The sequence below is a fragment of the Fukomys damarensis genome, unplaced genomic scaffold (genome assembly GCF_012274545.1).
Source record: "Fukomys damarensis isolate Sample0158 unplaced genomic scaffold, DMR_v1.0_HiC HiC_scaffold_37, whole genome shotgun sequence".
Classification (NCBI taxonomy): Eukaryota; Metazoa; Chordata; class Mammalia; order Rodentia; family Bathyergidae; genus Fukomys; species Fukomys damarensis.
This window is the reverse complement of record NW_022900949.1, coordinates 27,995,809-28,008,003: the sequence shown is the minus strand read 5'-3', so window position 1 is coordinate 28,008,003 and position 12,195 is coordinate 27,995,809. Positions and strand designations below refer to the sequence as shown.

Genomic DNA, 12,195 nt, shown 5'->3' with positions numbered 1-12,195 from the left:
ATATTGTAGGGACACAGAGTATCTTGTAAACAACATATAATTGGACTGTTTATAATTTACTTTGAAAACTTCTATCTTTTAAATCAGCTTATTAATTTACAACTAATGTAATTGCTGTATATTTGGGGCTTATCTGTCACCTCATTTTTTCCTTTTTGTCTAGTAGGTCCTGAATCCTTTTTGACCTTCCTTTCATATTTTCTTTTGGATAAGTTAAGAAATGTTTATTCTTTATCTTGGGCCTTCTCTTAGCTTGTATTTATTGGGTTTTTAATTTTTCTTTTATTATTAGAGTAGCAGTTACGATGCGCATGTGTTAACAACTCTATTGAGACAGGATTAAATGACTATACAATTCACTCATTTAAAGTAGCCCAATCAATATTTTTTAGTATACTTACAGAGTCGTGCAGCTGATACCACAGTCTAAGTTTAGAACCTTTCATCACCCTAAAAAGAAACTGTTATCTACTAGCAATTATTCCCCCAGCTCTAGGCAACAGCTAATCCACCTTATGTCTTGAGATCTGCCTGTGACAGATAATTCTATACAAAAGGAGTCAGGCAGATGCGGTTTTTGGTGTCTGCCTTCTTTATTCGGTTTTCAGAGTTCATCCATGCTGTAGTATGTATCGGTGCTTTATTCTTTTTATTGCCAAGTTGTATTCTATTGTATAGTTGCACCACATTTTATTTACCAAGTCATCACTTAAGGAGCACTTGGCTTGTTTTGACTCCAGGGTTGTTATAAATATTTATATGAAAGGTTGGTTTTGGAGACACATGTTTTCATTTCTCCTGGGCATGTAACAGAAGTGGAATCGCTGGATCACATGGTATCTCTCTGTTTGACTTTTTGAAGAATTACCAGGTTATTTCCAAAGCAGTCGTACTGCTTTACAGCGCTACTGGCAGTGTAAAAATTCCGTTTTCTCCATCCACATCCTTGCCCATACTCGTTATTCTGTGCCTTTTTAATTATAAGCTCCTTAGTATGAAGTGGCATTTCCCTGTGCTTGTGATTTTCAGTTTCCTATTGGGTAACAAAGTGTCTTTTCCTGTGCCTGTTTGCCATTGGTTTATCTTCTTCGAAGAAATGTCTACTCAGATTTTTGCCTATTTTGAAATTGAGTTATCTGTCTTTTTATTGCTGAATTTGTAGAATTCTTTATATATTTTGAATACTAGACCCTTATCAGTTATGTAATATGCAAATATTTCCTCCCGTTCCATGGGCTATCGTCACTTTCTTGGTAGTGTTTCTGAAACACAATCTTAAAAAAATTTTTGATGAAGTTCCACTTCCCTGTTTTTCTCCTATGGTTGCTTGTACTTCAGGTGGCAGAAAGATCTGTATCTGTATTGTTCTCAGAAGGCTTTCTCCTGTTAACGCTAACAGTTAGGCCTTTGATTTGATTTAACTTTTGACATTCAGTTATCCCAACACTATTTGTTGAAGGGATTAATCTTTCTTCACTAAATTGTTTGAACACCCTTGTCAGTGGACCATAGAATGAGGACTTTTGTGGGGTTTCTGGTTCGTTTATTTGGGGCTTGTTTGTTTTTTTGCAGTCATTCTACCTATTTACATCAGAATGTTCGTTAGCATCTTCATGAAAGTCGCTGTGTTCTTCTCTGGTCAGCTCAGGGTTAATGTCTGTGTTGAGTTCGCTGTCTCCTCATCATGCTATAGATTTTCCCCAGATATTGTGGTTCTCTTTGGTGTGCTTCTCTGTGTGTGGGAGTCCTCATTTGCATGCTATTTCTGTTTGCTTTTATCTAGTTCAGGTCCCAGACACAATCATCCCTGAGCATCTATGTGGGGTTGGTTTCAGGGTCCCCCACAGATACCCAAAACTATAGATGCTCAAATGCCTTAATAGCTAAAATAGTATCATCCGGCACGTATTCCCCCCACATCTCTAGATTAATTATAATATCTAATACTATATAAATAGTTGTTATACTGTATTGTTTAGGAAATCATGACAAGAAAAATGTTTATACATGTTTAAGACTGATCAATTATTTATTTAAAAATATTTTTGATCCACTATTGATTAAATCTAAAGACCCAGAAACTATGACTACAAGAGGGCCGACTGTATATAACCTGTTGGTTCTGTTTCTCTAGAGAAACCTGACTAGTAAACAATGGTTTTATTGGGAAGTGGTTGATATTATCAAGAAAAGGTTTTATCAAGAAATCACGAATATTTAAGATACGACAGAGAATGCCTTTATATACTTCAGAAGCTCCAATTATGAATGAATACTTGATATCACTGATGAAAACATTGATCTTAGGACCCTGCACAGGGCTTTGACTTAACTGAAATACGCTGAATGATTGCTAAACACACAAAAAAGTATTGATAATGACCATGCTCCAAACTGGCAATGCAGTAGAATCATCTGGGTCCCAGGGCCTCAGATTCAGTAAGTCTGTCAGATGGGTGCCACCCAGAGCCTGGATTTTACAAATACTCCCCTGATAACTGCCAGTTGGCCAGGTTTGGGAAGGACTATTTTAGGGCAGTCCTGGAAGCCTGCATTTTATATGCTGAATTTTTAAATCCACTAGTTTCGGCTTGTGTTTCTGTATATTTATAATAATCAGAATTTATTTAGTGTTTTGTTGCTTGCAAAGGACTCTTACATAATTCCTTCATTTGATCCTCACAAAGTCCTGTATTAAACATGTTATTAACTAAGTCTAAAGTGAAAAGAAAAACTAATCTGTATTGTAGTATTTCCAAAGCTGTGCTCAGGGATTTTAATATAAATTATCTCATTTGATCTCTATACGGGCCCTCTTTCAATTATTTTTGCCCTCAGGCCTTTTGCCTGAGGCACCAGGGCCTTATGTTGTTTGCTGTGGGTCACGCAGCTGATAAGCAGTAAACTGGAATTTGGGGCAGTAAAATAGTTTAGGAGTTGGATTCCAGGATCAGTAAACTTGTATTTAGTTTCTGGTTTTATGAATTACAAAATAGGCAAACACAGAGTTACCTTTTCCAGTCCTCAGTTTCCTCATCTACAGGAAGGTGGGTAATAATAATAATTACCATTTCACAGATTATTGTACCACTGCCAGGAACCTGCTAAGCCCTTTGAAATGTTAGTTATTGCTCTTGCCATGACTATGATGAAGTTTAACTCCAAAGCTTATATGTGTCCCATCATTTCAATGTATGTCCACCAAGGAAGTGATAAAGCAAAAAGCACGCAGTGTCATCGGTTTTGCATTATTTGTTAATTATTAACTCTAATGTCCTAAATTATATAACTTCCTATTTGTATCATTCATTCTCCTGGGACAAAATGCCGGACACTTGCGGATTAAAGGAGGAGAGGTTTATTTTGGTTCGTAGTTTTAGAGGATTCAGTCCACGGTTGGCTGGCTCCAAGGCACAGATGTCATGGTGGCAGGGGCTGGTGGGAGACAGGTGCTCATCTCTCAGCAACTGGAAACAGAACTTAGGAAGGGAGGAGACAGAGAGCTACACCTGCCAAAGTCATAACCCCAGTGACCCACTTCCAGCCAAGCCCCATCTCTTCACAGGACATAGCTAGAAACTTATCAGTGATGAGTACAGTGCCCCCACGGTCCAATTGCCTTCCAAGTCCCGTCTCCAAACATTTGAGACCTGTGAGGGCCATTTTAGATCTAAGCCATAACGCTGTGCAAGAATCTCAAAAATATACTTCACTTTTCATTATAAATTTACAATTAATACTGCCTAGTTAGTATATGTTGAATGCTTTGTTGAACCTATATATCCATGATTTTACTTCCAGAATTACTTATATGGTCCATTGAGTTATAGGTCTAACCATATGCTAATACCACACTGTCTTGGTTATTATATATTTATAGTGAGTCTGGAGGTCAGGTGCTATGTAATCTTGGCATGTTACATAAATCTACTTAAAATTTTTACTTTTCAACTGTTCCTTGCTACTCTCCTGACATATAGCTGATTTTTCTATATTAACCTGACTTGTGACCTGGCTATTTCACTTAGCGGTGTATAACAATTTCATTTTTTCCCTATTCTCACCAACACTTGTTATTATTTTGTGCCTACAGTCATCCTAGTGGATGTGAAGGGGCATCACATTTTGATTTTGATTTGCATTTCCCTGGTGAGTAATGATCCTAAGCTTCTTCTGATGTCCTTACTGACCATTTTTGTATTCCTGCGGAGAAATGCCTCAATTTGAAGCTTTGGGCAAGCACCCTCCCTCCCGTGGGACTACACTCCCAACCCCCCTTTAAGGCATTGTCTTTTGTTATTTACTTACTAGAATCCTTTGTATATGTTAGGTGGTGTACTTTTATCGATATATATCTTTCTATTTAAATGTACTTTACGTAGACAGCATACAACTTGGATTTTTAAAAATCCAGATAAAAATTTCTGTCCTTTAGTTAGGATGTTTAGACCCTGTACGCTTCATGTAATTATAGGTATGGTTGAGTTCAGATCTGTTATCTTGCTACTTGCTTTTTAATTATCCCCTGCGTTTACTGCTCCTTTTTTGGTTTTGTTTAGCTCATTTCCTATCTTCTTTGGATTAATGTAATATTTTTAGAATACTATTTTCTCTTTTTTTAGAATACTATTTTCTATCCTTAATTGACATATTAGCTGTTACTCCTTTTTGTGTCTGTTCTGAGTTTGCAGTATGTGTCTTTATATTATCACAGCCAAATAATATATCTCTCCCACATAATGTAGGATCTTAAAATAATATATTTGCTGGTCACAGAAAATGTTGGAGTAGAAAACTCTAAGGGTCATCTACTCCACTAAGACAAATTTTAAGCTGAAAGGGGAATAAAAGATCAGAACCACTTATTTCAGAGCTGTGGAACCTGAGCAGACATTTACAGTAGCCAGGGGTCACTTGATGAGGTAAGAAGCTGCCGAACCTTGGTAAGAGAGTGGCATGTGAGACCCAGAGACCTGCCCCTTCCACAGACCACCCTCTGCCATGGGATGGTGCCTGGATGTCTTGGGTGGCTGGCTGGAGCCAGTGTGGACAGTGAGGACCTTATCCTCCAAAATATGAGGGATGTGCATTACCTGCCAGCCCTCAGTGGGTGGTGCATTTTGGCTAGTTTGGTGGTTCTCTACTGGACTGGGCACAGACACTAGTTTCTGTTCCAGCCCTTTTACTCTCTAGTGGCTTCCTGGCATCTATCAGAAGGCTTATAGAGACAGAAGGCCCTCTCTCTCTCTCTCTCTGGATGCAGACTATCTGGTCAGAGGCTGGCCTCAGAGATAACAGAACAGAGACTTCAGTGACTATGTACAACAAGGAATACGATTTTCTAAGAAATAGTTGGACAACTTCAGCCCCCAATAGCAATCCCTGAGGACAGATGTAGTATCTGATTTCCAAAGTACCACATTATAATATTTTAAAAGGTCCAAATTTAAATAAAAAGACAATAAAAGCATACAAATAAGTGGGGAAATGTGGCTTGCTTACAAGAAAATATAAAGTGTTTGAAAGAAAATCTCCCCAAGGAAGTCCAGATATTGGAATCAATACTTAAATCCATTAAATCAACTGTCTTAAATATGCTTCATCAGTTAAGAAGCTATGGATGAAGAACTAAAAGACAGTGAAAGTGATACATGAGCAACTAAGAAATGTGAATAAAGATAAAGAAATTAAACAAAATAGAAATTCTAGAAGTGAGAAGTCCAGGAACTAAGACATTTTAAAAAATATAATAAGGAACAAGAAGCACATTCAAGCAAGCAAAAGTCAAAATCAGCAAATGTGACAACACGGCAATTGAAATAATCCAGTTTGCAGAGTATAAGAAAAACAATGAGGGAAAATGAGCAGAACCACAGTAATCCACAGTAAAATATTAAAGAAATAGTGACCAAAGCTTCTTGGAGCCCACCACGCCCCGCCAGATGGAAGTGTGGAAATTCACAGAGACACACGAATGGATAACAACAGCAAATGCTACGGAGCAGCGGGCACCGGCGACTTTGCACCGGAAGCTGTGGGAGATGTTTCCGGTTGTCTGCCCGAGGTTGGGCCAAAATGGAAAAAGCATAGACGAATTTGGTGCTTTGGAAAGTGTGAAAACTGCCAGTGGGCTCCATTCTCCTCTTTCAGGAGAAGTCCCTGAAATTAGTGAGGCACTTGCTGAAAATCCAGGGCTTGTCAGCAAACCTGTTATGAAGAGGCTGGCGGACGAAGACGACAGCGAGAGACCCTTCAGAACTAGATGGGTGAAGAAGCCTCTGAAAAAATATGAGAAATCTACTGAGGACTGAAGTGGCACCCTAAACAAACCAGTGCAATATCACTTCCTCCAGGACAGTTGTCTGCGCTTCGTCGGGGAGCGAAGACCTGAGATAACTTTCAGCGACAGTATAACAATGGAAAGGAAGCCACTCTCAACACTGGTCCTGGAAGAAAATGCCCCTTAACCCCCCAGTGATGGCAGATAATCACAATGTGCATCTTCTTAAATATATACCTTGTGACGTTAGACTAGGCTCTAGGTTCTGATAATCAGAATTCATGAAATTATCCATGATAAAAACTAGTTAGAAAAATGATGTGATTCAAGGTCCACATTATTAGCATACGCCTTATATAACTGTAACTTGCTCCATTTCTCCTACTTAAGCGATAGGAGTGGAGGAGTGTGGGCTTCAGTTGTACAGTGTTAGATGAAGAACAACGCTTGCATGGTTTACAATACACTGGCATTGTTTTTGCATGGTGAAGCAACAGCTTTGCAGCACAAGAAGAAATAAAATATTCAACTTCTTGTAAAAAGGAACTTCTCAAGCAGGGGATTTAGCTCAGTGGTGCCGCCGCCTGCCTCCCAGGCGCAAGGACTGGAGTTCGATCCCTGGTACAAAAAGCAAAGCAAAACAAAACAAAACAAAAACAAAAAAAGAAAGAAAGAAACTTCTCAGTTTTGATAGAAGACATGAGTAAGTCCAGTCCTCAAGCTCCAAGCAAGATAAACTCCAAAGGCATGCCAAAGCAGCAAGACAGAACCCGCCCGCCCGCCTGCACACAAAAGGGGTCCTGAGTAAGAATAATAATTGACTTCCCATCAGAAATCTGCAGGCTGCAAGGCAGTGGGAAGACATATTTAAGAAAAACACTGTCAACCAAGAATTCCATTTCCAGAGAAAACTGTGCTTCAAGAATAAGAGAAAGTCTGGACCAGGGATTTTGATCCCCGGTATTAAAAAAAAGAAAGAAAAAAAATAAGAGAAAGTCAAGATCTTCACAGATAAACAGAAGCTGGGGGTGGGGGTGGGTAGACTTTCTCTGTAAGAAAAGCTAGAGAGAGTCCTTCAGCCTGAGATAAAAGGGACCAGACAGTAACTTAAGGCCACATCAAGAATAAGATAAAGGCAACTTCATAGGTAAAGATAACAGCCAGTGCCATTTTAGTTTACTTTGTAACTGCTCTTTTTTTCTATACATTTTAAAAGACAAATGCGTAAAACACCTATTTAAATACATGTCAATAGGCACACAATGTATAAAGACAATCTGTGACGGTAACTACTGTAAAGGATGAGGAATAAATATGTATAGGATTAGAATGTATACTCTTAAAAGCAAGTGTGTTTTTTCAAAATAGGTTGTTACAATCTTACGATGTTAATAGTCATCTCCAAATTAGCCACTGAAAAAAGAGCCTCACACCGGAAAGGAGAGATGAGCAAATCGAAATGGAATGCTGCAAAAAGAACCAGTTCAGTTCCAAAATGTCAGTAATAGAGGTGCGGAGGGACAAAAAGTACAGGAAACACAAAAAGTGAAATAGGTGAGCAGCAAGAGTAAGTCCTTCTTTATTAATAATCAGTTTGCACAATTCAAAGGCGGAGATTGGCAGAATAGATTTGAAAACATGATCTACCTACAGAGTCTACAAGATAATTTTATACAAAAACACAAAGAGTTTGAAAGGAAAAAGATGGAGAAGACAGGCCATGCAAATAGTAACCAAAAGAGAATTACTGTAGTTGGCTCTCATATCAAACAACATAGACTGTAAATCAAAAAAGTTTCAAAAGACATAGAGGGACATTATATGTTGATACAATTTCAATTCATCAAGAAGATACAATAATTATAGACTTATATTTGGCTAGTAATAGAGTTCTAAACTATGCAAAACAAAAATTGGACAAAATTGAAGGGGAAAATGGTTCCGTGGTAACTTTTGGAGATTGCAATAACATACCTTCAATAGCAGGTACTACAAACATACAGAAAATCAATAAGGAAATAGAGGACTTGAACAACATTATAAACCAATTAGACCTAACAGACATATAAAATACTCCACCCAGCAACTGTAGGAACACACACTCTGCTCAATGGCACAAGACACACTCACCAGAATGGGACACATGTTAGACCAGAAGAAAAATCTTGATCCACCTACAAGGAAAACACAAAAATATGTGAAAATCAACCAGCATTTAAACAATTAAAGGGCTAAAGGATAACTCACAAGGGAATTATAAAATGCATAAAAGTGAATGAAAAGAAAAATATTACACACTAAAACTTATAGGATGCTATGAAAAGACCCAAGAGGGAAATGTATGGCTATAAACACCTATGTTTACAGGATCTCAATCAGTGTCCTAGCTGCACACCTTGAGCAAGTAGAAAAGGAAGAGTTAATTAAACCCAGCCTAGCAGGAAGAAGGAAATAATAATTAGGGTGAAAATAAACAAAATGGAAGATAGAAAAATAACAATATTAATAAAACCAAAAGTTGGTTTTTAAAAAAGATCAATGAAATTGACATATCTTAGCTAAATGACTAAGAAACAAGTGGAATTACTAAATCATAAATGAAGGAGGGGCAGTATTACTGACTTTACAGAAAAAAGTATTGTAGAAGCATATTATAAACAATTTTGTGCCAACAAGTTGGATAACTTATATGCACACAAACTACCAAAACCTACTCAACTATGGATTATATGAATGTAGGTGCAAAAATCTTCAACAAATTCTAGCAAACTCAGTCAGCAGAATTTTGAAAGGATTATACACCATGACCAAGAAAGATTTATCCCAAGACTGTAGAGGTGATTTTACATACAACCAACAATCAGTGGAATCCACTGTATTAATGGAATGAAAGAAAGAAAAACCACAGGATACATAGCATAGAAAAGGCACTGGCAAAATTCAACACCCTTTCATGATAAAAAGACAGAATAAACTAGTAATGAAACAACTCCTCCTCAACACAATAAGGGCCTTGTAACATGAAATCCACAGCTAGCATTGTACTAAACAGCAAAAAGCTGAAAGCTTTTCTCCTGAGATCAGAGATAAAACAAGGGTGCCTATTTTTGCCACCTTTATTCAACATAGTACAAGGAGTCCTAGCCAGAGAAATTAGGTAAGAAAAGGGAACTTAAAATATCAAGCTTGGAAAGAAACAAAATGAGGGGAGGAGGGGGTGAAGGGAGGGCAGGGACAAGGGGAAAAATGAGAATCAAGACCTATTATGTAAAGGTACAGAATCCCAATGATGAATATAACTGTATTGTATACCTAGATTGTACCAATATCCTCAATAAAAAGAAAAAAAAAAAAGAAACAAAATGAAAATGAAAAAAATTTTTCAGACAACATGTTCTTACATATATAAAAACTGAAGGATACCCTCTTTAAAAGATGCCAGGTGAGCCAGGGATTTAGATCAGTAGTTCTGCTGCCTGCCTTGCAAGCACAAGGACCTGAATTTGATCCCTGATACCAAAAAGAAAAAAAAATTGCTAGGTGTGGTGGTACACACCTATAAACTCAAGTATTCAGGAGACTGAGGCGGGAGGACTGAGAATTTGAGGCCAGCCTGAGCTACTTAGTGAGACTTTGTCTTAAAATAAGATTTAAAAAGGGCTGGAGATAAAGCTCAATGCTCCCCTGGTGGTTCAATCCCCAGTACTGAAAAGACAAACAAACAAACACCCAAAACTGATTGAATCTAATAAATTCAGCAAAATTAGTCACAAAATAAAAAATAAAAAAAGATCTGGGGATATAGCTCAGTGCAAAGGCCCTAGTTTTAACAGCCTTAAAAATAAAACACTTGGGAATAAATTTAATGAAGCAGATATGAGTTTTGTACAGTGAAAACTATAAAATGATGCTTAAATAAATCAAAGAAGATATAAATAAATGTGAAAGCATCCAATGTTCATGGATTGGAAAACTTAATTTTGTTAAGGTGATGATACTTTTCAGAATGACATGCAGATTCAGATGTCCAAATCTCAAGCATTTGTTTTGCACAAATGGTTAATCTATTTTAAATTCACATGGCATTTCAAGGAACCCCATTTGGGTTTGCTCAAGCAGTCTTGAGAGGGAGCAAATCTGAAGAACTTCCAATTTCACTATTCAAAACTAACTATAAAGCTATAAAATAAAAAATGTGGTACTGGCACAGGGAAAGATATAGTGATCAGTGGATTAGAATTGAGGGCTGAAAAATAAACTTTTACATCGATAGTCAATTCCTTTTTGTGGATTTCAGAGCTGGGAATCAAACCTACGGCTTTATGTATGAGGCAAGCACGCTACTGCTGTACTACATCTCCAGCCCTATGGCCAATTAATATTGGGCAAGAATTTCAAGGCCACTTGATGGTGAAAGGACAATTTTTTCAACAAATCCTGTTGGGAAAACTGAATATCTGCATGCAGTAATGAAGCTAGATTCTTAACTTATTTAAGAGATAAAACTAGAAGAAAATATAGGAGCAAATTTTCATAACCTTTGTTTGGCAATGCCTCCTTCAAGTATGACACTCAAACTACAGGCCAACAAAATAAAAATTGATAGACTGAACTTCACTGAAATTAATGGTTTTTGTGCATCAGAAGGTACTATCAAGACAGTGAAAAGATAACTTACAGAATGGGGTAAATATCATAAATCATATACACAATAAAAGTTTAATATCCAGAATATATGTAAAGAACCTCTTCAGCTCAACAGCAAAAAAGACAGTCTGATTGAAAACTGGGCAAGAAAAGAATTGAATAGATGTCTCTCCAAAGAAATACACAAATGACCAATAAGCATATACAATGTTCAGCATTATTAGTCATTAGGGACATGTACATCAAAACCACCAGCAGATAGTACTTTGATGGCTGTCAGAGAGAGGCAGAGACAGAGACAGAGACAGAGACAGAACAACTGTTGTCCTGCATACAGAGCCATTCAAACCCAGATGTAGTGCTGGAGAGAGAATTTAAAATAGTGTTTGACCCCCGGTAACAAACAAACCAAAACAAACAAACAAACAAACAAAAAACAAACACAGAGTTAGAAGAACAGCCAGTAATTTTACTCTGAGGTATGCAGTATGATTGAAAACTACAATATTTAATTTAAAAAATTATTACAGTAAAGGACACATTGCCATGAATGCTGTTCGTTCACACACTCATCCCATCGTTCTTGCTACCTTTTGAAGCAGCTCTGGAAGGGGCCTTCTGAGAGTGTCTTCATTGTGCTGTCATGGCTGCCTGGATGTCCTGAATCAGTTCAAAACACTGACTCTTCATGGGCACAGAATTTCTGCTTGGTGTGTATGATGGCAAAAATGGAAACAGAGTGCTGGGTGCTCAGCACTGTGAATTTCTTAATGCCACTGAATTTCACACTTTAAATGATTAAATGCAAATTTTATGTCAAATGTGTATGTTTTACCACATTTTAGTTATAACATTGAGATGGAAAAAAATCTATTTTTCCTTCCTGCTTTTGTATTATTGTCATTACTTTTAATTCTATATACATGGATTAAGTCTCCCTCAATACACTATTATCTTTGCTTAAAACAGTAATTTTTATTTTTTATTTTTGAATTTTTGAGTCAAGTTCTCACTGTGTCATTCAGGCTGGCCTTGTACTCACTGTGTAGCACAAACCTGCCTCTAACTCACGGTGATCCTCCTACTTTAGTCTCCCAAGTGCTAGGATTACAGGTGCATCACCATGCTGGGCTTAAATTATCTTTTGAAGATATAAAAAAGCAAAATTTAGTAGACTCAGATTTTTCTCTGATATCGTTTCCCGTTAGCATGAATAACTCTTTTTCATTTCTCTCTCTCTCTCTCTATATATATATATATTTTTTTTT

General features: G+C 37.2%; 1 protein-coding gene across 1 annotated transcript; it reads left to right on the top strand.

Annotated features, from left to right (window-relative positions):
- Nucleotides 1-5,942: 5,942 nt before the first annotated feature.
- LOC104867281 (glycine cleavage system H protein, mitochondrial) lies at nt 5,943-6,311 on the top strand. Its single transcript, XM_010631608.1, has one exon. The coding sequence runs from the start codon at nt 5,943-5,945 to the stop codon at nt 6,309-6,311; it is 369 nt and encodes a 122-aa protein (XP_010629910.1).
- The last annotated feature ends 5,884 nt before the right edge of the window (nt 6,312-12,195 follow it).